Below are 26840 nucleotides of genomic sequence, written 5' to 3'. Positions count from 1 at the left end.
GAAGGACTGACATATGAAGAAAGACTAGGCTTCTATTCAATGGAATTTAGAAGAATGAGAGGGGATCTCATAGAAACATAGAAAATAGGTGTAGGAGTAGGCCATTCGGCCCTTCGAGCCTGCACCACCATTCAATATGATCATGGCTGATCATGCAACTTCAGTACCCCATTCCTGCTTTCTCTCCATACCCCTTGATCCCTTCAGCCATAAGGGCCACATTCAACTCCCTTTGAATATATCTAACGAACTGGCCTCAACAACTTTCTGCGGTAGAGAATTCCACATGCTCACAACTCTATAAGTGAAGAAGTTTCTCCTCATCTCGGTCCTAAATGGCTTACCCCTTATCCTCAGACTGTGACCCCTGGTTCTGGCTTCCCCAACATCGGGAACATATTTCCTGCATCTAACCTGTCCAATCCCGTCAGAATTTTATATGTTTCTTTGGGATCCCCTCTCATTCTTCTAAATTCCATTGAATATAAGCCTAGTCTTTCTTCATATGTCAGTCCTGTCATCCCGGACACCAGTCTGGTGAACCTTCGTTGCTGTCCCCCAATAGCAAGAATGTCCTTCCTCAGATTAGGAAACTAAAACTGTACACAATATTCAAGGTGTGGCCTTGAGTAAGACCTCCCTGCTCCTATACTCAAATCCTTTCACTATGAAGGCTGCATCTGCCATCCATTTGCTCACCCACCTAACCTGTCCAAGTCACCCTGCAGTCTCTTAGCATCCTCCTCACAGCTCACACTGCCACCCAGCTTAGTGTCATCTGCAAACTTGGAGATATTACATTCAATTCCTTTGTCTAAATCATTAATGTATATTGTAAATAGCTGGGGCCCCAGCACTGAACCTTGCGGTACCCCACTAGTCACTGCCTGCCATTCAATTAAAGTGGAGGACTGCTGCAAGCTCTGCACAAAGTTTAGTTGGGCCCACCAGGGAGGGTTTCAGCCGGGCCAGCAGCGCGGTACTTAAGAGGGGGTGCCGGGTTGCCTGTTGGCGGCCCGGCCGAACCTGTGCCCGCAATTGTGAGGCTGGCTTCGGAGTCAGACGAATATTAAAATAAAATGGCGGCCACGGCAGTGCACCCTCCCCTTTATTGGTGGATGCGATACCCCGCCACAAGCAGTATCCCAAGCGGGGGACACCAAGCGATAGTCGATCCGCTCCCGCGGGGCAATTTACTACGGGTCAATTTCCCACGCGGGACAGAAAGGGGGTTGCCGCCAATCGGTATGGGGTCGATGGCCGGGAACACAGGCAGGGCGGTAGCATCCATGACCACAAAAATAAAGGAGGGCAATTTCTCAAATGTCGGCACTTCAGCCCCGACTGAGCTTTCTGACCTGTTACCGCCTCTTTAAAAAAAATGGCAATTTCGGCCCCTATGTATTTAATTAACTTGGCTTATTGTTTACTTTTTAAATAACTACAGATCTACTTAAAGTTCGAGGTCGATGAAATTAAATATTTACCTGTAACACAAAGCACTACAAGTATTTGAAGCAAAAAGCAGCCCCTCCTTCCCCCTCTGCTCCAAATTCCCACTCTCTCCAAATTCTCAACTTTAACACTGTTTAAAAGTGCATCATCATCATATCATAGACAGTCCCTCGAAACGAGGATGACTTGCTTCCACGCTGAAAAGGGATAAGTTCACAGGTGTTTCAATGAAGGACCTGATATTTTGGACCCCAAACTCAATCGTGAAGGATGGAAGATGCCTGTGCGTGCATTTTTTTTAACATGTGGTGGCCGTTGCACCCCAGCCACCACATAGGCCAGACAGAGCTAGGTCTTGGTCCAGTGGCAAGGATTAAACAGGACAACTGGAGACCTGCTCTGCTGCATGGACCTAGTGCGCACACATATCGCAATGTGGGCAGGCCCGTGCTGCCCTTGGTCCCTCGCCTCTTCTGGGCCCTGAACCCGCGCCTCTCCTGGGCCCCGATCACATCCCTCTATGAACTCTTGCTGCTCCTTCGCCCCGACCTCGCCGCTCCTGCTGCACCTGCCTGCACTGCAGTCACGCTGTTTAAGACCAATATGTGCAGAGCACTCTGGTTAGGACAGTGCAATTGATGTTGTCTATATGGACTTTCAAAAGGCGTTTGATAATGTACCACATACTAAGCTTGTCAGCAAAATTGAAGCCCATGGGATAAGAGTGGCAGTAGAAGCATGCATGCAAAATTGACCAAGGGTTAGAAAACAGAGAGTGTGAATTGTGAATAGCTGTTTTTCAGACTGAAGGGAGGTATATTGTGGCATTCCCCAAGATTCAGTACTAGGACCACTGCTGCTTTTGATAAACATTAACAACTTAGACTTGGGGCGTACAGGCACAATTTCAAAATTTGCAGATGCCACAAAACTTGGTAGTGTAGTATAGTGAGGAAGATAGTATGGAATCATATAATGGTTACAGCACAGAAGGAGACCATTCAACCCATTGAGCCCATGCTGGCTCTTTGCAAGAGCACTTCAGTTACTTCCACTCCCCCGCCCTTTCCCTGTAGCCCTGCATTTTTTTTTTCCTTCAAGTACTTCTCCAATTCCCTTTTAAAAGTTGCGATTGAATCCGCGTCCACCACCCTTTCAGGCAGTGCATTCCAGATCCTAACCACTCACTGCATACAAAAGTTTTTCCTCATGTTGCCTTTGGTTCTTCTGCCAATCACCTTAAATCTGTGTCCTCTGGTTTTCGACCCTTCCACCAATGGGAAGAGTTTCTCTCCACCTACTCTGTTTAGACTGCTCATGATTTTGAACACCTCTTTCAAATTTCCTCTCAATCTTCTCTGCTCTAAGGAGAACAACCCCAGCTTCTTCAGTTTATCCACATAGCTGAAGCCTCTCATTCCTGGAACCACTCTTGTAAAGCTTTTCTTAATAAGAACATAAGAGAGTAGGAGTAGGCAATTTCTTAAATATGGAAACCAAAACTGCACGCAGTATTACAGGTGTGGCCTCACCAATACCCTGTATGACTGTAGCAAGACTTCCCTGCTTTTATACTCCATCTCCTCTGCAATAAAGGCCAAGATTCCATTGGCCTTCCTGATCACTTGCTATACCTGCATACTAACCTTTTGTGTTTCCTGCTGTGCTGCAGCACTTTACAATTTAAATAATAACTTGCTCTTCGATTTTTTTTCTGCCAAAGTGCATAACCTCACACTTTCCAACATTATACTCCATCTGCCAAATTTTTGCCCACTCCGCCTGTCTATGTCGTTTTGCGTTTTTTTTTGTGTCATCCTCACACATTGCTTTGTATCGTCAGCAAACTTGGCTACGTCACACTTGGTCCCTTCATCCAAGTCGTTAATATAGATTGTAAATAGTTAGAGTCCCAGCACTGATCCTTATGGTACCCCACTAGTTACTGATTGCCAACCTGAGAATGAACCATTTATCCCGACTCTCTGTTTTCTGTTAACTAATCCTCTATCCATGCTAATATGATGGGCCCAAGTTTCGGGCCATTTTTCGCGCCAGAAAGTGCGCCTAAAAAAAACTTACAGATTCTCCAGCTCCCTGCTGGTCCTCTGGAGTCGGGCGCAGCGCAGCACAAGCTGTAGGGGGCGGAGCTAGGTCCCTGCGTTGAAAACAGTGCCGGGACCTCTGTACATGCGCGCTAAACTGTGTGGGAGGGGCTTGAAGCACTCAGCCCCTAGCCCTGGCCGAATGGCCTCACTGGGGCTGCGTGCATAAGGCTGCCTCCCACGCCCAGCTCCTGCTTCCTCCCGACCCGACTCGATTCCCGCTTCCCTCCCCCCAGCCCCCGGACCCCGACACCGACACCGACCTGACTCCCGCTTCCCCCCTCCCCCCGCCCCCGGACCGGACCGGACCCGACCCCCCGGACTGGACCCGACCCGCCCTCCCCCCCCCCGCCCCCCGACCCGAACCGAACCGACCTCCCTCCGCCTCCCCTGACCCGACCCGCGCTCCCTCCCTCCCCGAACCAACCCGACCCGTGCTCCCGACCACCCCCCCGGACCCGACCCAACCCGACCTACCTCCGCGCCCCCCACCCCCCCGACCTGACCTCCTGACCCCGACCTGCCCTCCCCCCAACTCGACCCCGACCCAACCCAACGCCACCTACCTGTAAATCTGGTGCTGGGGACAGGCCCTGCTCGAAGTCTTGGGCCAGGCCGGGCCCGGCCCGTTCAGCCTCCCTCCCCCTTCTCCTTACCCCCCCCACTCCCTCTCACCCCCCTCTCCTTCCCCCCCCTCTCCTTCCTCCCCCTCTCCTTCCCCCTTCTCCTTCTCCCCCCTCTCCTCCCCCCCTCCTTTCCCCTCCTTCTCCTTCCCCTTCTCCTTCCCCCCTTCCCCTTCTCCTCCCCCCCTTCCCCTTCTCCTCCCCCCCTTCCCCTTCTCCTCCCCCCCTTCCCCTTCTCCTCCCCCCCTTCCCCTTCTCCTCCCCCCCTTCCCCTTCTCCTCCCCCCCTTCCCCTTCTCCTCCCCCCCTTCCCCTTCTCCTCCCCCCTTCCCCTTCTCCTCCCCCCCTTCCCCTTCTCCTCCCCCCCTTCCCCTTCTGCCCCCCCTTCCCCTTCCCCTTCTTCTCCTCCCTCCCTTCCCCTTCTCTCTCTCCCCCTCTGCCTCCCTCCCTCCCCTCCCCCTGCCCCCCCTCTCTCCCTCGACCCCCCTCCTCCCCCTCCCCTCGTTGTCAGAAACACAGTCACTGACAGACAGAGCGTGAGAGACATACACAGACAGACAGAGAGATAGAGACACTGACAAAGACACACTGGGGGTGGGGGGGGGGGCATCCCAGGACACTGTTGGAGGGCTCCCGGTGCTGCAGTCGGTAAGTAGAAAATGTTTTATGTATTGATTTGTTTTGATTGATTTATTGATGTTTTTATCATTTATTATTGATGATGGCTCTTTATTTGTAAAACTGAAGTGTTTAATGTTTGTAAACTTCACTTTAACCCCCCCCCCCCCCCATTCCCTACGCCTGATTTGTAACCTACGCCTGATTTTCTAAAGTGTAGACAACGTTTTTTCGAGCGTACAAAAATCTTCACTTACTCCATTCTAAGTTAGTTTGGAGTAAGTTTTCACTGCCGAAACTTTGAAAACAGGCGTAAGTGGCCGGACACGCCCCCTTTTGAAAAAATAATTCTGTTCCAAAGTGAAACTGTGCGCTAACTGACTAGAACTGGAGCAAACTAAATGCTGAGAATTTGAATTTCTAAGATACTCCGTTCTACACCAGTTGCTCCAAAAAATCAGGAGCAACTGAGGCCAAAACTTGGGCCCATTACTCCCAACCCTGTGAACTTTTATCTTGTGCAGTAACCTTTTATGTGGCATCTTGTCAAATGCCTTTTGGAAGTCCAAATACACCACATCCACTGGTTCCCCTTTATTCACCCTGTTCATTACATTCTCAAAGAATTCCAGCAAATTTGTCAAACATGACTTCCCCTTCATAAATCCATGCTGACTCTGCCTGACTGAATTATGCTTTTCCAAATGTCCTGCTAGTGCTTCTTTAATAATGGACGGCAACATTTTTTCAACCACAGATGTTAGGCTAACTGGTCTATAGTTTCCTGCTTTTTGTCTGCCTCCCTTTTTAAATAGGGGCATTACATTTGCAATTTTCCAGAATCCAAGGAATTTTTGTAAATTACAACCAATACATCATTAAGACCCTAGGATGCAAGCCATCAGTTCCAGGGGATTTATCTGCCTTTACTCCCATTATCTTCCTGAGTACCACCTCCTTAGTGATTGTGATTGTGGTAACTTCCTCCCCCCCCCCCCTATAGCCCCTTGACTATCCACTGTTGGGATATTTTTAGTGTCCTCTACTGTAAAGACTGATACAAAATATTTGTTGAGTTTCTGCCATCTCCATGTTCCCCATCACTAATTCCCCGGTTTCGTCCTCTAAGGGACCAACATTTACTTTAGACACTCTTTTCCTTTTTATATACCTGTACCCTCTTTTGTACCCTCTCTAAGGCCTTCACATCCTTCCCAAAGTGTGGTGCCCAGAATTGGATACAATACTCCAGTTGAGGCCAAACCACTGTTTTTTAAAGGTTCATCATAACTCCTTGCTTTTTTAATTCTATGCCTCTCTTTAAGAAGCCCAGGATCCCGTATGCTTTTTTTTATCCGCTGTCTCAACCTGCCCTGCCACCTTCAACGAGTTGTGCACATATACTCCAAGGTCTCTCTGTCTGTGCATTCCCTTTAGAATTGTACCCTTATATTGCCTCTCCTTGTTCTTCCAACCAAAGTATATCACTTTACAATTTTTTGCGTTAAATTTCATCTGCCACGTGTCCACCCATTCCACCAGCCTGTCTATGTTCTCTTGAAGTTGATCACTATCCTCCTCACTACTCACTGTACTTTCAAATTTTGTGCCAACTGCAAATTTTGAAATTGTGCCCTGTACACCCAAGTCTAATTCATTAATCTGTATCAAGAAAAGCAGTGATCCTAGTACCAACCCTTGGGGAACACCACATTTCTCCAGTCTGATAAACAACCGTTCACCACTACTCTCCGTTTCCTGTCACTTAGCCAATTTCGTATCCATACTGCCGCTATCCCTTTTATGCCATGGGCTTCAACTTTGCTGGCAAGCCTATTGTATGGCACTTTATCAAATACCTTTTGGGAGTCCATGCACAACACATCAACCGCATTGCTCTCATCAACACTCACTGTTAACTTATCAAAAGGCATAATCAAGTTAGTTAAACACGATTTGCCTTTAAGAAATCCATGCTGGCTTTCCATAATTAATCCATACTTGTCCAAGTGATAATTTTGTCCCTGATTATTGCTTCTAAAAGCTTCCCCCACTACCGGGGTTAAACTGACTGGCCTGTAGTTGCTGGGTTTATCCTTACAGCCTTTTTTGAACAGGGGTGTAATATTTGCAATTCTCCAGTCCTCTGGAAGCCCCCCTCCCCCATATCCAAGGAGGATTGAAAAATCATAGCCAGTAACTCTGCAATTTCCACCTTTACTTCCCTCAACATCCTAGGACACATCCCATCCGCTCTTGGTCACTTATCTACTTTAAGTAATCAATACTGGCACCCCACCTCCTTTCTTTCCTGCTCTATTCCTGAACACCTTATATCCAGGAATTTTTAGTATCCAATCCTGCCATTTTTTGAGCCAGGTCTCCGTTATCATCACAATATTATATTTCCATGTATCTATTTGAGCCTGCAACCTTATTTACCACATCATGCATTTACACACATGCAGTGTAAACCTATCTTAAACTTCCTGGTATTCTCTCTTAATCTGACCCTGCCAATACTATACGTACAATTCTTATGCTAGTGCTATCTATCTCTCCCAATCATTTGTGAACCTTGTTTCTCCTTTCTAATGCTACATCCTGGTGCTCATCCCACTGCCAAGTTATTTTAAAGCCTCAAGAAGTAATAGACTTCAAAAGGACAAAGACAGGCCAGTGGAATGGGCAGACACATGGCAGATGAAATTCAATGCAGAAAAATGTGAGGTGATACATTTTGGTTGGAAAGACCATACAATTTTAAAGGGGGTGCATGAATAGAAGGGCCTGGAAGTATTTGTGCACAAATCTTTGAAGGTGGCAGGACAGGTTAAAAAGCAGTTAAAGCATAGGGGATCCTGAGTTTTATAAATAGAAGCATAGAGTACAAAAGCTAGGAAGTTATGCTAAACCTATATAAAATACTAATTCGGCTGGAGTATTGTGTTCAATTCAGTATACCACAATTTAGGAAGGCTTTGGAGATTATACAGAGAGATTTATTAGAATGGTTCCAGGGATGAGGGAATACAGTTACGTGGATAGACTGGAGAAGCTGGAGTTGTTCTCATTGGAGCAGAGAAGGCTAAGAGGAGATTAAAATCATGAAGGATTTAGTTACACTAAGTAGGGATGAACTGTTTCCAATGGCTGAAGGGTCAATAATGAGAGAGCACAGATTTGAGGTGATTGGCCAAATAACCGAAGGCAACATGAGGAAAAACCTTTTTGCACGAATGGTTAGGATTTGGAATGCACTGCCTGATAGTGATGGATGCAGATTCAATAGTAGCTTTAAAAGGGAATTGGATAAATCCTTGAAAGAGAAAAAAATTGCAGGGATATGTGGAAAGAGCGGGGGACTGGGACTAACTGGATTGCTCTTCGAAAGAGTTGGCATAGATAGACTGAATGGCCTCTTTCTGTGCTGTGTGATTTTGTGTTAATTTGCCATATGATCTGGATATTGCATAGTTTGCTCATACCTTTGTTTGCACTTCTTCAATCTTTGTATAACCAGAACTGATGAACAATCTGGTCAGATGAATTCAATGTAAAAGAAGCTTTTTTTTTGCAGAACAGACATGACTGGACAGGATAAAAAGCAGTTAAAGCATATGGGATCCTGAGCTTTAAGAATAGAAGCATAGAGTACAAACTACTTTTTAACTTCTAAAATGGTTCCCTTAACATGTAAAGTAACAAAACCATGCTAAGCTGTCAGGAATAGTAGGCAGATGCTAACTTTTAATTTTTCCTTTCATTCTGGTCAGTCTCTAGCAGGCAAAACTGACTGGCTATAATTTAATTTCTAACATTGGACAAGTTACCTCTCTCAGCCTATTTGGAACTTGACTGACCTTAAACATGGGGTATTTCCTTTTTGGTACTTATGACCATAGGAAGTGTGGGCAGGACAGGGGTGTAGTGTCCTTGCAATTTCTTGCCCATTCAGTGATTCACCAGTAGACTTGTCAGTAAAATTCATCCAAAGAATGGATTCTTGGTAGACACCCAAAGCTGAGCTCAAATGAATAGAACCATCCTAACACTAATAGATGTGGATATATGTAGGGGAGGATCTGAGACAAGAAGGGAAATGATCACTGTCTCTGCCTGTGGAAATGGGGTAGTAACACCCCAGGAATAGCAGGTAAGAACTCACTGCCCCATTGCCATTCCTGATCTGGCCATCGCCATCCCACAAAGGGCCGATTGCTGGACAGCTGGAACACCCGTCTGTTTCAGGCAATATTCTCATTTAGTAAGCAATTTAAGGCTTAGTGATGGCCATAGGACACTGATTGCTATTTTGTGAAGCAGCTTGGTGAAATGTGCGTCATGCATGCTCTGTCCAGTTTTACCTAGCAGTACAGCCGAAGAGGACCAAAATGTTTCAAATTGGTTTTGTGAGGGTAGGAATTCCACAAGAATAATATGGGCTGCTGCCACCCTGTGCTACCAGCACCCCAACACGATCATCCTCCTGGACCTAAATTGCTGCCAGCTGGGTCAGCCAGCCAGTTGCACTCAGTAAAACCAGAGCTTGTGATCGCCTGCTACCAAAAAGATCCATTTTTTAAAAACTTATTTACACAAAGTGGAGCTCCTCCTGACCTCATGTTTTAAGTACGAGGTAAGACGCTCCCCTCCCGAGCACCCCCCCCCCCCCCAATCACCGCAGCTCTCTTCCCCGGATCACCGCCGCTCCCCTCCCCGATCGCTGCTCCCCTCCCCCCGATCATCGGTGCACCGCCACTCCCCTCTCCTGATCACCGGTGCTCCTCTCCTCCTGATCACCGCCGTTCCCCTCCCCCCAATCACCACCACTCTCCCCCCCCCTCCCCCCGATCACCGCCGTTCCCCTCCCCCCGATCACCACCGTTCCCCTCCCCCCGATCACCGCCGTTCCCCTCCCCCCAATCACCGCCGTTCCCCTCCCCCCGATCACCGCCGTTCCCCTCCCCCCAATCACCACCACTCTCCCCCTCCCTCCCCCCGATCACCGCCGTTCCCCTCCCCCCAATCACCACCACTCTCCCCCTCCCTCCCCCCGATCACCACCGTTCCCCTCCCCCCAATCACCACCACTCTCCCCCTCCCTCCCCCCGATCACCGCCGTTCCCCTCCCCCCAATCACCACCGTTCCCCTCCCCCCAATCACCACCACTCTCCCCCTCCCTCCCCCCGATCACCGCCGTTCCCCTCCCCCCAATCACCACCACTCTCCCCCTCCCTCCCCCCGATCACCGCCGTTCCCCTCCCCCCGATCACCACCGTTCCCCTCCCCCCAATCACCACCACTCTCCCCCTCCCTCCCCCCGATCACCGCCGTTCCCCTCCCCCCAATCACCACCGTTCCCCTCCCCCCAATCACCGCCACTCTCCCCCTCCCTCCCCCCGATCACCGCCGTTCCCCTCCCCCCAATCACCACCGTTCCCCTCCCCCCAATCACCACCACTCTCCCCCTCCCTCCCCCCGATCACCGCCGTTCCCCTCCCCCCAATCACCACCACTCTCCCCCTCCCTCCCCCCGATCACCACCGTTCCCCTCCCCCCGATCACCGCCGTTCCCCTCCCCCCCGATCACTGCCGTTCCCCTCCCCCCGATCACCGCCGTTCCCCTCCCCCCAATCACCACCACTCTCCCCCTCCCTCCCCCCGATCACTGCCGTTCCCCTCCCCCCCCGATCACCGCCGTTCCCCTCCCCCCGATCACCACCACTCTCCCCCTCCCTCCCCCGATCACCGCCGTTCCCCTCCCCCCGATCACCACCGTTCCCCTCCCCCCCAATCACCGCCGTTCCCCTCCCCCCAATCACCGCCACTCTCCCCCTCCCTCCCCCCGATCACCGCCGTTCCCCTCCCCCCAATCACCGCCGTTCCCCTCCCCCCGATCACCACCACTCTCCCCCTCCCTCCCCCCGATCACCGCCGTTCCCCTCCCCCCGATCACCACCACTCTCCCCCTCCCTCCCCCCGATCACCGCCGTTCCCCTCCCCCCGATCACCACCACTCTCCCCCTCCCTCCCCCCAATCACCGCCGTTCCCCTCCCCCCGATCACCGCCGATCCCCTCCCCCCAATCACCGCCGTTCCCCTCCCCCCGATCACTGCCGTTCCCCTCCCCCCGATCACCACCACTCTCCCCCTCCCTCCCCCCAATCACCGCCGTTCCCCTCCCCCCGATCACTGCCGTTCCCCTCCCCCCGATCACCGCCGTTCCCCTCCCCCCGATCACCGCCGTTCCCTCCCCCCGATCACCACCACTCTCCCCCTCCCTCCCCCGATCACTGCCGTTCCCCTCCCCCCGATCACCGCCGTTCCCCTCCCCCCGATCACCGCCGTTCCCCTCCCCCCGATCACCGCCGTTCCCCTCCCCCCGATCACTGCCGTTCCCCTCCCCCCCGATCACTGCCGTTCCCCTCCCCCCCGATCACTGCCGTTCCCCTCCCCCCCGATCACCGCCACTCTCTCCCTCCCTCCCCCCGATCACCGCCGTTCCCCTCCCCCCAATCACCGCCACTCTCTCCCTCCCTCCCCCCAATCACCGCCGTTCCCCTCCCCCCGATCACTGCCGTTCCCCTCCCCCCGATCACCGCCGTTCCCCTCCCCCGATCACCGCCACTCTCTCCCTCCCTCCCCCCGATCACTGCCGTTCCCCTCCCCCCGATCACCGCCGTTCCCCTCCCCCCAATCACCACCACTCTCCCCCTCCCTCCCCCCGATCACCGCCGTTCCCCTCCCCCCAATCACCACCACTCTCCCCCTCCCTCCCCCCGATCACCGCCGTTCCCCTCCCCCGATCACCGCCACTCTCTCCCTCCCTCCCCCCGATCACCGCCGTTCCCCTCCCCCGATCACCGCCACTCTCTCCCTCCCTCCCCCCGATCACCGCCGTTCCCCTCCCCCCCCGATCACCGCCACTCTCTCCCTCCCTCCCCCCGATCACTGCCGTTCCCCTCCCCCCGATCACTGCCGTTCCCCTCCCCCCGATCACCGCCGTTCCCCTCCCCCCGATCACTGCCGTTCCCCTCCCCCCGATCACCGCCGTTCCCCTCCCCCGATCACCGCCACTCTCTCCCTCCCTCCCCCCGATCACTGCCGTTCCCCTCCCCCCGATCACTGCCGTTCCCCTCCCCCCGATCACCGCCGTTCCCCTCCCCCGATCACCGCCACTCTCTCCCTCCCTCCCCCCGATCACTGCCGTTCCCCTCCCCCCGATCACCGCCGTTCCCCTCCCCCCGATCACCGCCGTTCCCCTCCCCCCAATCACCGCCACTCTCTCCCTTCCTCCCCCCGATCACCGCCGTTCCCCTCCCCCGATCACCGCCACTCTCTCCCTCCCTCCCCCCGATCACCGCCGTTCCCCTCCCCCCGATCACCGCCACTCTCTCCCTCCCTCCCCCCGATCACCGCCGTTCCCCTCCCCCGATCACCGCCACTCTCTCCCTCCCTCCCCCCGATCACCGCCGTTCCCCTCCCCCCGATCACCGCCACTCTCTCCCTCCCTCCCCCCGATCACCGCCGTTCCCCTCCCCCCGATCACTGCCGTTCCCCTCCCCCCGATCACCGCCGTTCCCCTCCCCCCGATCACTGCCGTTCCCCTCCCCCCGATCACTGCCGTTCCCCTCCCCCCGATCACTGCCGTTCCCCTCCCCCCAATCACCGCCACTCTCTCCCTCCCTCCCCCCGATCACTGCCGTTCCCCTCCCCCCGATCACTGCCGTTCCCCTCCCCCCGATCACCGCCACTCTCTCCCTCCCTCCCCCCGATCACCGCCGTTCCCCTCCCCCCGATCACCGCCGTTCCCCTCCCCCCAATCACCACCACTCTCCCCCTCCCTCCCCCCGATCACCGCCGTTCCCCTCCCCCCGATCACTGCCGTTCCCCTCCCCCCGATCACTGCCGTTCCCCTCCCCCCGATCACCGCCGTTCCCCTCCCCCCAATCACCGCCACTCTCTCCCTCCCTCCCCCCGATCACCGCCGTTCCCCTCCCCCCAATCACCACCACTCTCCCCCTCCCCCCGATCACCGCCGTTCCCCTCCCCCCAATCACCACCACTCTCCCCCTCCCCCCGATCACTGCCGTTCCCCTCCCCCCAATCACCACCACTCTCCCCCTCCCCCCGATCACCGCCGTTCCCCTCCCCCCAATCACCACCACTCTCCCCCTCCCTCCCCCCGATCACCGCCGTTCCCCTCCCCCCAATCACCACCACTCTCCCCCTCCCTCCCCCCGATCACCGCCGTTCCCCTCCCCCCGATCACTGCCGTTCCCCTCCCCCCGATCACTGCCGTTCCCCTCCCCCCCGATCACTGCCGTTCCCCTCCCCCCGATCACCGCCGTTCCCCTCCCCCCGATCACTGCCGTTCCCCTCCCCCCGATCACTGCCGTTCCCCTCCCCCCGATCACCGCCGTTCCCCTCCCCCCGATCACTGCCGTTCCCCTCCCCCCGATCACCACCGTTCCCCTCCCCCCGATCACCACCGTTCCCCTCCCCCCGATCACTGCCGTTCCCCTCCCCCCGATCACCGCCGTTCCCCTCCCCCCGATCACCGCCGTTCCCCTCCCCCGATCACCGCCACTCCCCCCTCCCCGCCCGATCACCGCCGTTCCCCTCCCCCCGATCACCGCCGTTCCCCTCCCCCCGATCACTGCCGTTCCCCTCCCCCCGATCACTGCCGTTCCCCTCCCCCCGATCACTGCCGTTCCCCTCCCCCCGATCACTGCCGTTCCCCTCCCCCCGATCACCGCCGTTCCCCTCCCCCCGATCACTGCCGTTCCCCTCCCCCCGATCACTGCCGTTCCCCTCCCCCCGATCACCGCCGTTCCCCTCCCCCGATCACCGCCACTCCCCCCTCCCCGCCCGATCACCGCCGTTCCCCTCCCCCCGATCACCGCCGTTCCCCTCCCCCCGATCACTGCCGTACCCCTCCCCCCGATCACCGCCGTTCCCCTCCCCCCGATCACCGCCGTTCCCCTCCCCCCGATCACTGCCGTTCCCCTCCCCCCGATCACCGCCGTTCCCCTCCCCCCGATCACCGCCGTTCCCCTCCCCCCGATCACCGCCGTTCCCCTCCCCCCGATCACCGCCACTCCCCCCTCCCCGCCCGATCACCGCCGTTCCCCTCCCCCCGATCACCACCGTTCCCCTCCCCCCGATCACTGCCGTTCCCCTCCCCCCGATCACTGCCGTTCCCCTCCCCCCGATCACTGCCGTTCCCCTCCCCCCGATCACCGCCGTTCCCCTCCCCCCAATCACCGCCGTTCCCCTCCCCCCGATCACCGCCGTTCCCCTCCCCCCAATCACCGCCGTTCCCCTCCCCCCGATCACCGCCGTTGCCCTCCCCCGATCACTGCCGTTGCCCTCCCCCGATCACCGCCACTCCCCCCTCCCCGCCCGATCACCGCCGTTCCCCTCCCCCCGATCACTGCCGTTCCCCTCCCCCCGATCACCGCCGTTGCCCTCCCCCTTTCACCGCCACTCCCCTCCCTTTATCCGATCCTGCATCCTCTCCCTCTCGGCCACTTATCCTCCGTCCCCCCTTTCCACCAGCCTCTGATCCTTCCCTGGCATCCAATCCTGACCTACGGTATTTCCATGGGTGCCGGCATCCCTCTGGTACCTTGCCCAAGGGGCCATTTTTAAAAGTTGTTAATTTTTGTTTTCCAAGAACTAGCAGAAAAAAAATCATTCATATTGCAACCTACAAAATAGTCCCTTTCTAAACAGATGATTGGTAAGAAAATTTTAATTTTTAATATTGCTGTTTTATTATGACTGGGTGTTACATCGTGCCGGCAGATTTTTTGACATGAAAAGTGTGCTGGTTTAGCATTCCAACTAGCAGAGCAGTTGTATAAAGATCCAGTAGGCGTCAGCACATATTGTGCTAGAAAATTAGAAGAACTGTAGAGTGCAGTGCTGTAGTTGCCAAAATGGACTTATTAATTACAGCAGCACAAAGATACCTTAAAGTAGAGGTGGTTATTCACATTCCTAAATCCAGCACATGGTATGTTTTTAAAATTAAAATTGCACACTGCAAGGTTTGGTGTTCCATGAAATATTCTCTTCTATCTTGAATCTTTAAAAAAAATCAGCACTTTGCTATGTTCTATTCCTTACAGCTCAATAAAAAGAATGATATAAAACATTAATTGCTCACTATGATGTGTTTTTGTTACCATTATCTACTAGTTCTTTGCCAATGATTGATTCTAAATTAGTAGATCTTATATATTCTAGCTTATTAGCCTTATTTGTTCAAGAATCATAACACATTAGTCATACTATTGGGTTACTTCTTTAGCAAATTTAGCTCATTCTGGCATCAACAATGTAATTTAGGGACATGAACTGTGCCAGAATGATTGAATCATTTGTCTCCTAAAGCACTTCCCAGCACAAGAGGATTAACCATTTTAGTTTCCCTATAATGCCTCCAACGTTTCCAGAAAATCCAGAGGATTTTTTTCCAAGGATTTCCTGTTCCAAAAGTAACACAAAAGGATTTCCAAAAGTTATTGAGTTAAAATAAAGTAGTGCCCCCTTCTTTTTTAAAGACTCCTGGAGTGATGAGGCAATGATTCAGCCTTGTGGTGTGTATGTTGATGTAGCCAAAATTGATGTGAAAATCCTAAAGGTTTTTGGATGCCAATTCCATTTTTGTTACTTTGACCTCCTTAGTGCAAGAAAAAGTAATAGGCCACTTACAAGGTCTATTGTGGCAGCCTCAGTGGGTAGCACCCTCGCCTCTGAGTCAAAAGGTTGGAGTTCGCATCACACTTCAGAAACTTGTGCACAAAAAATCTAGGCTAACACTCCAGTGCAGTGCTGAGGGAGTGCTGCACTATTGGAGGTGCTATCGGATGAGACGTTAAACCAAGGCCTTGTCTGCTCTCTCATGTGGATGTAAAAGATCACATGGCACTATTTTGAAGAACAGCAGGAGAGTTATCTCCGGTGTCCTAGCCAATATTTATCCCTCAATCAATATCAGTGAAACAGATCCGGTCATTATCACACTGCTGTTTGTGGGAGCTTGCTGTGCACAAATTGCTGCCGTGTTTCCTACATTACAACAGTGACTATACTTCAAATAGTACTCAATTGGCCGTAAAGTGCTTTGTGATGCCTGGTGGATGTTAAAGGCACTAAATAACTGCAAGTGTTTCTTTTCTTTCTATCAAAGTACCATTAATAGAAAGTGGGGTAAAACAGATGATGAAGATTGCTCTTGAGAGTAAGCTGGGTTATTCAGCGATCGGACTAACTTCTGCTTATTTTCTGTTATAGTGTGGTGGATGTTGGGCATTCAGTGTCGTGGAGAGTATTGAATCTTCATATGCAATCAAAGGGGAACAACTGGAGATGCTGAGCGCACAAGAGGTTATAGATTGTTCTTACAGGGATGCTGGTTGCAATGGTGGCTCACCTATTAGTGCCCTGATGTGGCTAAGTCAGGTTGGTAAAACTTTTTTGGCAACAATCATTTGCCAGTGCCCTCATAGGACATATGAACATGGCAAGCAGGAAAAGACCAACTGGTCCATTAAGCCTGCCCCACACTCATAATGACTGGAGTATCAAACTAAACATTTTCTAACCCCTCCCCTCCCCCAGTCATGTAATCACCTGAGAGAGGCCTACTCCTGCTCCTATTTCTTCTGTTCTTAGAAGCCCAAGGCCAATAAGGGAAAAAAACACTCCTCTCCGACCTCCTCTGCCAATCAACAAGATCACATTGACCGTGCATATGTTAATTGTTAATTCACTTAACTTTTATATGATGCAATCTGTGACCCAGCCAATAACTGGCCCAGCTCCCTCTTGAAGGCATGCAGAGAGTCAACACCCACGTCACCAGCCAGACAGGCATTCCAGAGCTCACTACTCTCTGGGAAAAGAAGAACGACCTAACATCCATTCTATTCCTACTCTTACATAGTTTGTATGTCCCCTGGTCAGTGATGATCTATCACTATGCACACAAGCAGCCTTTTCATTATTTTGTATGTCTCTATCTGGTTGCCTCTGGGTGAATTTCCACATCAAATGAACAAATCAAATGGTTTTACCGTGATTGAAACAGCAGGTGTGGGCATGATATGTGACCACATTAAACTAAGATTGGCAATATTTGGGATGTAACGCACTACATTTATTTGATCTTGGTGTATAAGTATGAAGTTATTTTTTAAATCTATCCTTTTCTGCAGTTCCCTAGCTTATGCTTGGTTCCATTCTTTATGCTCTAAGCTAATAAGCTCTTGGCTAACCATCCGGTGGTCTGAGTGCCTCCTCTTGTTGCCTCTCCACAGCAGTGTGACTGTATTCACCAAGATTGTTCAAACATGTCTGTTCAATGGTTTCACATTTTGCTGCTCCAACTTCCTAAACCACCTTAAGCCATAACCCTATTTAATAGGTGTCATTGTGGTTACAAACCACAGCAGTGTATAAACTGTTGCATTTAGAACACTTTAACAAGCACAAATATTTGATTTTTACACCCTGTTTATAGTGCATTGATAGAAAAAATAGTCTGAGTGAATTGAGCTGCATTCACCATATCATTACCCAGAGCTGTGCAGATGCAGATGAAAAGTTTTACTGTTTCTCCAATCAGCATAATATTTGTTGTCAGAGTCCTGAAAATTATGTACCCTCTCCCTTTTTTGAAGAAAAGAACTACATTTACTACTGGAGTAACAGAAATATATACCAAATCCTGATCATTGCTATATGCTAAACAAGAATGCAACAACTTCTGATTGTTTTTCAAAATTCTCTTGCTGTTTATTAAATACTGCAGCATGAAAGTGCTTTTGAGTAGAATAATTGTGATGAAAGAAAGACTTGCATTTATATACCGCCTTTCATGGCCTCAGGACCCCCAAAGTGCTTTACAGCCAATGAAGTACTTTTGAAATGTAGTCATTGTTATAATATAGGAAACATAGGAGCCAGTTTGCACACAGCAATATCCAACAAACAGCACCGTGATAATGACAGATAATCTGTTTTTTTAGTGATGCTGTTTGAGGGCTAAATATTGGCCAGAACGCCGTGCATTTTCAAAATAATACCATTATCTCAGCCCAGCTGAGAGAGCAGACGGGGCCTTGATTTAAAGTCTCATCTGAACGGCAGCACCTCCAACAGAGCAGTACTCCCTCAGTACTGCACTGGAGTGTCTGCGTCGACTCTAGATTTTGTTACGGCTAACCTTAACGGGATATGAGAGAGACTGAAAACAACAAACTGGTCATAACTGTTATTGGGTAAAACTACAGATGAACAGTGGGATGTGTTCAAAAAATAATTTAGCTTAATGCAGGACGAGTATATACCCCTAAGGGGAACAAATTCTATTTAACAAATTAAATTGCCATGGTTGACAAAAGAGGTGAGAGATAACATAACACTAAATGAAAGAGAATAAGTGTAAAGAATAGTGTAGAACCTGGGAACTGGGAGAGACATAAGAAACAGCAAAGGACAACAAAAAGATAATAAGAACTGCAAAAAGGGAATAGAAGGAGAATCTTGCAAGGGATATCAAGATTAACGACAACTTGTATTTATATAGCACCTTTTAAAGTAGTAAAACATCCCAAGGCGCTTCACAGGAGCGTTATCAAAGAGAATTTGACACCGAACCACATAAGGAAATATTAGGGCAGGTGACCAGAAGCTTTGTCAAAGAGGTAGATTATAAGGAACGTCTTCAAGGAAGAGAGAGGTAAAGAGGCGGAGAGGTTTAAGGAGGGATTTCCAGAGGTTTAAGGCCTAGTCAGCTGAAGGCTTTAGGCTCTGGAATTCCCTCCTTAAGCTCTGGCCAGAATGCGCAAGAGGCCAGAATTGGAGGAGTGCAGAGACCTCCGAGGGTAGTAGGGCTAGAGGAGATTACAGAGATAGGAAAGGGCAAGGCCTCGGAAACATAGAAACATAGAAAATAGGTGCAGGAATAGGCCATTTGGTCCTTCGAGCCTGCACCACCATTCAATATGATCATGGCTGATCATGCAACTTCAGTACACCATTCCTGCTTTCTCTCCATACCCCTTGATCCTTTTAGCCGTAAGGGCCACATCTAACTCCCTTTTGAATATATCTAATGAACTGGCCTCAACAACTTTCTGTGGTAGAGAATTCCACAGGTTTACAATTCTGAGTGAAGAAGTTTCTCCTCATCTCGGTCCTAAATGGCTTACCCCTTATCCTTAGACTGTGATCCCTGGTTCTGGACTTCCCCAACATCGGGAACATTCTTCCTGCATCTAACCTGTCCAATCCTGTCAGAATTTAATTTTTTTCCATGAGATCCCCTCTCATTCTTCTAAATTCCAGTGAAAATAAGCCTAGTCGATCCAGTCTTTCTTCATATGTCAGTCCTGCCATCCCGGGAATCAGTCTAGTGAACTTTCGCTGCATTCCTTCAATAGCAAGAATGTCCTTCCTTAGATTAGGAGACCAAAACTGTACACAATATTCAAGGTGTGGGCCTCACCAAGTCCCTGTACAACTGCAGTAAGACCTCCCTGCTCCTATACTCAAATCCTCTAGCTATGAAGGCCAACATGCCATTTGCCTTATTCACCGCCTGCTATACCTGCATGCCAACTTTCAATGACTGATGTACCATGACACCCAGGTCTCGTTGTCACCGTTCAGATAATAATCTACCTTCCTGTTTTTGCCACCGGTGGATAACCTCACATTTATCTACATTATACTGCATCTGCCATGCATTTGCCCACTCACCTAACCTGTCCAAGTCACCCTGCAGCCTCTTGCCATCGTCCTCACAAACTCACACTGCCACCCAGCTTAATGTCATCTGCAAACTTGGAGATATTACATTCAATTCCTTCGTCTAAATCATTAATGTATATTGTAAATAGCTAGGGTCCCAGCACTGAAACTTGCGGTATTCCACTAGTCACTGCCTGCCATTCTGAAAAGGACCTGTTTATTCCTACTGTTTGCTTCCTATCTGCCAAACAGTTCTCTATCTACATCAGTACATTACCCCGAATACCATGTACTTTAATTTTGCACATTAATCTCTTTTGTGGGACCTTGTCAAAAGCCTTTTGAAAGTACATCACATCCACTGGTTCTCTCTTGTTCACTCTACTAGTTACATTCTCAAAAAATTCTGGAAGATTTGTCAAGCATGAATTCGCTTTCATAAATCCATGCTGACTTGGACTGATCCTGTCACTGCTTTCCAAATGCGCTGCTATTACATCTTTGATAATTGATTCCAACATTTTCCCCACTACCGATGTCAGGCTAACCGGTCTATAATTCCCAGTTTTCTCTCTCCCTCCTTTTTAAAAAAAAAAGTGGGGTTACATTAGCTACCCTCCAATCCATAGGAACTGATCCAGAGTCTATAGAATGTTGGAAAATGACCAACAATGCATCCACTATTTCTAGGGGCACTTTCTTAAGTACTCTGGGATGCAGATTATCAGGCCCTGGGGATTTATCGGCCTTCAATCCCATCAATTTCCCTAACACAATTTTTTGATGAATAAGGATTTCCTTCAGTTCCTCCTTGCTAGACCCTCGGTCCCCTAGTATTTCCGGGAGGTTATTTGTGTCTTCCTTAGTGAAGACAGAACCAAAGTATTTATTCAATTGGTCTGCCATTTCTTTTTTCCCCATTATAAATTCACCTGATTCTGACTACAAGGCACCTACATTTATCTTCACTAATGTTTTTCTCTTCACATATCTATAGAAGCTTTTGCTGTCAGTTTTTATGTTCCCTGCAAGTTTACTCTCGTATCTGTTTTCCCCCTCCTAATTAAACCGTTTGTCCTCTTCTGCTGCATTCTAAATGTCTCCCAGTCCTCAGGTTTGCTGCTTTTTCTGGCCAATTTATATGCCTCTTCCTTGGATTTAACACTACTCTAATTTTCCTTGTTAGCCACAGTTGAGCCACCTTCCCCATTTTATTTTTCCGCCAGACAGGGATGTACAATTGTTGAAGTTCATCCATGTGATCTTTAAATGTCTGCCATTGCCTCTCCACCGTCAATCCTTTAAGTATCATTTGACAGTCTATCCTAGCCAATTCACCATTGAAGTTACCTTTTTTTAAGTTCAGGACCCTAGTCTCAGAACTAACTGTGTCACTCTCCATCTTAATGAAGAATTCTACCATATTATGGTCACTCTTCCCCAAGGGGCCTTGCACAACAAGGTTGCTAATTAATCCCCTCTCATTGCACAGGACCCAGTCTAGTATGACCTGCTCTCTAGTTGGTTCCTCGACATCTTGGTGTAGAAAACCATTCCATATACACTCCAGGAAATCCTCCTCCACCGTATTGCTAACAACTTGGTTTGCTCAATCTAGATGTAGATTAAAGTCACCCATGATAACTGCTGTACATTTATTGCATGCATCCCTAATTTCTTGTTTGATGCCATCCCCAACCTCACTACCACTATTTGGTCTGTACACAACTCCCACTAGCGTTTTCTGCCCTTTGGTGTTCCGCAGCTCTACCCATACAGATTCCACATCATCCAGGCTAATGTCCTTCCTTACTATTGCGTTAATCTCCTCTTTAACCAGCAACACTACCCCAGCTCCTTTTCCTTTCTGTCTATCCTTTCTGTCTATTGGAGGGATTTGAAAACAAGCATGAGAATTTTAAAATTGAGGCATTGCCAGATTAGGTCAGCGAGCACAGTGGTGATGGTGAACAAAACTTGGTGAGAGTAACCCAAAAAGTTTTTACAAGTATATCAGAAGAAAAAGGAAACTCTAGAGTAACGTGGTCCATTCAAAAATAGATGAGTATAATTTTGAAAATGAAAATAAGGAAATGGCAGACATCTTATGTCAATCTTCACAGTTGGAGGACATGGATAATATACCTGACATTCCAGGGAAATTAATAATGAATCTAGGATTGGAATACACTAAATTCACCATCAACAAGAAAACAGTATTACAAAAATAAAGGCACTAAATACGGACAAATTCCCAGGACCTGATGGTTTCTACATTGTTGGGATAAAAGGAAGACTTCTCTTCCTTGAGGTGGGCTCCTTGACATAAGGAATCGACACCCGCCTTTCATATAGCGACCACGGAATCACTCAGACGAAACCTTTGGTTCAACCGGTTTTATTCAAGCATGCTAGGGAAGGATCCGATGAACACTTCTCAGAACAACTGTTTGTAATGACGGTTATACATTTGCTGAGGTGTGCGACCCTCCTACAAAACTACCGATTGGCCTACTGTTTATCAACGAAGTTACATTGGTTTGTTGACTCTTATCAGACTAGCTCTGATTAGTTCTTCCCCACCGGTCCATCTCCCATCACAAGTCACCCTTCTGGAATATATTATTTAATGGTGTCAACTTTGCCTCAGTTTCTCATGACGTGTTGATTAACTTTATTTTCCAGAGTGGTGCTTCCTTATCCTTCTCCCAAGAACTCTAGTCAAAACTACCAGTCAATACCATCCTGTTCCCATGCTGCTCTAATCTTTGTTCCCAAACATTTGTGTCCTTGTTCTGTACTGAATATGTACGCTTCCACGAGTCTGTATTAATGTTAATAAAACGGATGGTTCATTAACCATCAGGCATTACTGCTTCCCTCTTAACCCAAAGTAAGCAAGTGTATAAGCGTGCTTTACATGCATAAGCGAGTTTTACATATAATTGGTCAATTACAATCCCTACTGGAATACAGAGGAACTCCTGCTTCCTCAAAACGTCGTAATAGTGATAAGCCCTTTTAATCTGGACCATTTTATGTGTCGGATCAATTCACTACCTTCAGTATCCACTTTCGTGACCATTGGTCTGTCTCCACTTGAGTGATTTTTTTTTAATCCCCTTGCATACATCAAGGTGTTACAGGAAGTAGCTGAGGAAATTGTAGGTTCTTCAACCATAATCTTCCAAAGCGCTCTCAATTCAGGAATTGTCCCTTTAGATTGGAAAGTTTTAAATGTAATTTCCATTATTTAAGAAGGTGAAAGAGAGAAAAAACAGGAAACGATAGACCTTTTTATTTATTCATTTACGGGATGTGGGTGTCGCTGACCAGGCCAGCATTTATTACCCATCCCTACTTGGCTATGACAAGGTAATCGTGGGCCACCATCTTGAACACCTGTTGTCCGTGTGGTGAAGGTATTCCCACAGTGCTGTTAGGTAGAGAGTTCCAGGATTTTGAACCAGCGACAATGAAGGAATTGTGATATATTTCCAAGTCAGGATAGTGTGTAACTTGGAAAGGAATTGGAAGTTGCTTATCAGTATTAGGAGGTTCTGAGGAAGCAGAAGTTCCTCTGTATTCTGGTTTGGAAGGTGCTGTTGAAAAAGTCTTGGCGAGTTGCTGCAATGCATCTTGTAGATGGTACAAAATGTTTAACGTGGTGAATGGGATGCCAATCATGCGGGCTGCTTTGTTCTGGATGGTGTCAAGTTCTTGAGTGTGTTGGAGCTGCACTCATCCAGGCAAGTGAAGATAATTCCATCGCACTCCTGACTTGTGCCCTGTAAATGGTGGAAAGGCTTTGGGGAATCAGGAGAGGAGACACTCACTGCAAAATACCCAGCCTCTGACCCGCTGTTGTTGCCACGTTATTTATGTGGCTGGTTCATTTTAGTTTCTGATCATTGGTGACTCCCAGGATGTTGTTGGTGGGGGATTTGATGATTATAATGTCGTTGAATGTTAAGGGGAGGTTGTTAGAGTCTCTCTTGTTGGAGATGATTATTGCCTGGCACTTGTATGGCGCAAATGTTACTTGCCACATATCTGTCCAGTCTTGCTGCATGCGGACATGGACTGTTTCATTATCTGAGGAGTTGTGAATGGAATTGTTAGTCTAATATCTGTTGTGGAGAAGTTACTGGAATCTATAAATTAAGGACAGTGACTGAGCACTTAGAGAAATTTGAGTTGATTAGAGAGAGCCAACATGTGTTTGTAAAGGGTTGGTCATGTCTAACGAACCTAATCAAATTTTTTGATTAACTAACTAAAGTAGTAGACAAGGCAATGTCTATGGATTTATTTTATATTGACTTCCAAAACAAATTCAATAAGGTTCCATATAAGAGACTGTTAGCTAAAATTAAAGCTCATGGAACTCAAGGCAATTAAAATCCTGGTTAAGAGATTGGCTAGACGGTAAAAGGCAGAGCTAGAAATTGCATAGCGTCCCGTTTGGGGCGCTAACTTTTGAAGGTGCGGAAAAGTATCGGCAGGTGAAAATGATTTGATGATCTTGGGATCTTCAGCTTTAGCGCTCCAAGAGGGAAGTGCAGCACTAAATCAAGTGCTACCACTTCCCTGAGAGCGCTAAAGTGTGTGAGAAGGGCAGTAGTGGCAGAGCGCTGCATCATGTTCAGTGCAGTGTTGTCATCTTTAGAGGCTCCTTCCTTCGCTGAAAGGGAAGGGCCAATGATGGGTTCAAATAATCTTAATGGTCTCTCTGTGGGGCCACGGGGCCCAAGCATTCGGTAAGAGAGTGGAAGGCTGAGGAATCGCGGGGTAAAAAGCAATCAGAAGGTACCAGACTGGGAGAGCAATAAAGTTTGCCCTAACTGACCACTGCTGCCTTTAAATATTGCTCCCCAAGTAGATAGCCGAGGTAACAATGCCTCCTGCAGCTGCCGTTGTTGATGCCCGGCAATGCTGTAGGGAGCGGGAACGAATATCACATCCGGGGCGTTAACAGGGTGCTGTGCACCGGATGACATTACGGTCTACGGAGACCAAACTGTCTCTAAAATGCTAGGATTTTTATTAGCCACAAAGCGTAGCTCACCACAAATCAGGCATGCTAGCCTGCACACCCAAATTCACAACCCACAACCCAGAAAGACTCTACCTTGCCAGTGGAACTTTGTGAAACTGGAGTTATAATACTAACTGAATGCACCTCTTTCCCAACATAAAATTATATTGTTTTTGTTTCCTATTTGTGGGAGCAATGATTATGAAGAGTAATCCAATTATTAAGAGCAAGAGATAAAAACAGAAAATGCGGGAAATACTCAAACTGTGGAGAGAGAAGCAGAGTTAACTTTTCTGTTCGATAAGCTTTCGTCTTTGTATTAAGAGCAAGAGAATTTTTTCTGGTACCAAAAGAATGTGGCCTGCTCGATAAACTGAGGCAGCGTTAAAGACAAAATATAACAAACATGTTTTCCAAAAAACATCCTTGAATTTTGTAGTCTTGATCCTATTGATCCTGTTCCTTTGCTAAAATATAAACTTATTTACTTACAGAGCAAGGCAAAGCTAATGAAAGAGTCAGTGTATCCTTTCAATGCAAAAACTGGAATGTGCCACTATTTTCCAAGATCCACATTTGGTGTTTCAATCACAAGCTATAAAGCATACAGCTTCAGGTAATCCTGCTTCCTTCAGTCCATTTGGTCCTTCTTGTCTAGAAAATTGAAATGACTGGAACACTATTTTTGAGAGCTGAGTACCTTTACTTATTTGCTATCAATTTAATCATGTGAAATCTATGATGAAATTGATTGCAGTAAAAAAAAAATCTGCATTTCTGTGAATTAGAACACAAGAACATAAGGAATAGGAACAGGACAGGGGCATACTGCCCCTCAAGCCTGCTCTACCATTGATTAAAATAATGGCTGATCTTCGATCTTAACTCCACTTCCTTCCCTGATCTTCTTGGCCCTTGATTCCATTAATGTCCAAAAATCTATCTATCTCAGTCTTGAATATATTCAATGATGGAACACCCGGGGAAGAAAATTTCAATTCCTCTAAGTAAAGAAATTTCTCCTCATTTCAGTACTAAATGGCCGACCCTTTAACTTATGGGGGAAAAATTCTGGTGGTTTGCACCTCCTGTTAGCACCCCATGGGGGCGCTATTGGAGAAAACTACTTTTCACCTGAGCGCTGCGCTGTTGATGAACCCCAATATCCCAAGTGGGATGGAACTTCCGCACCTGGCGCAGGAACTCCCGCATCGTGGCTGTTACTTTCCCTAAATGGGGCGCTACACAATTTCTCTCCCTACGAACCCGAGTTCTAAACTCTGCAGCTAGGGCAAAAAGCCTCTCAGCATCTATCCTGTCAAGCCCTCCAAGAATTTTGTATGCTTCAATGAGATCACCTCTCATTCTGCTAAACTCCACAGAATATAGGGCCATTCTACTCAATGGCTAGAATTGTGTTCGAGGAGGTGGGCGTGGAGGGAGCGGGGAGGGGCCAAGGCTGCAGGGAAACACGGGAGGGTGGATTTCCCGGGGGCCCTGCTAATTTTACCGGCAGGGCCTAATTTGAATGTGCGGCCTTGGTTTTCCACCCGCAGCCCCGAGAGGCTGACTGGTTGCGGGCGGGCAGGCCTCAGTTGCGAGGGGCCGGTCTGGAGGAGGGATTGTGGGAAGGGGGTGGGGGATTGGTGGGAGGGGGGTTGGCAATCAGTAGGGGGGAGTCAGGATCTTCAGGAGTGGGGTTGGCGATCAGTGGGAGGGTTGGTCAGCAATCGGGATTGGGGGGTGGAGAGGGACTTGGCGAGGGTCGGCAATCGGGAGGGGGGGAAAGCAATTGAGAGAGTGGGAGAGAGAATCGGCAAGGGATTGGCAGGCGATGAGGGGTGGTCGGGGATCGGAGAGATCTGGGATTGGCAGGCAAGCGGGGATCGCGAGTTGTGGATCGGGAATTGGCGGGGGCGGGGGGGGGAGCAGAGGATCGGCAGAGGGGCCAGAGGATTGCGGCCGGCCACCAGAGGATAGTGGCCGGCTTCATCATCATCGTTGTGGGGGGTGGAGGGGTGAGAGGCCTGGGAATGCGACTGAAGCTGTGCACAGTACTCTAGGTATTTTCTCACCAACGCCCTGTACAATTGTAGCAAGACTTCCTTACTCTTGTACTCCAATGCATAGCAAAAAGGACTAATGTACTATTTGCTTTCCTAATTGCTTGCTGTACCTGCACGTTAACTTTCTGTGCTTCGTGTACAAGGACACCCAAATCCCTCTGCATAC

General features: G+C 49.2%; 1 protein-coding gene across 1 annotated transcript in view; it reads left to right on the top strand.

Moving 5' to 3' along the window:
- ctso (cathepsin O) overlaps positions 1-26840 on the top strand; it is an 86012-nt gene that overhangs the window by 39364 nt on the left and 19808 nt on the right. The window contains exons 4-5 of the mRNA XM_070865243.1: positions 16109-16276; positions 25103-25224. Of these exons, the coding sequence (XP_070721344.1) occupies positions 16109-16276; positions 25103-25224 (290 nt within the window). The remainder of the gene's footprint in view (positions 1-16108; positions 16277-25102; positions 25225-26840) is intronic.

This window comes from Pristiophorus japonicus, chromosome 2 (genome assembly GCF_044704955.1).
Source record: "Pristiophorus japonicus isolate sPriJap1 chromosome 2, sPriJap1.hap1, whole genome shotgun sequence".
In the NCBI taxonomy this organism is placed as follows: Eukaryota; Metazoa; Chordata; class Chondrichthyes; family Pristiophoridae; genus Pristiophorus; species Pristiophorus japonicus.
Note: the sequence above shows the minus strand (reverse complement) of the source record. Positions and strands in the feature narration are given on the sequence as shown.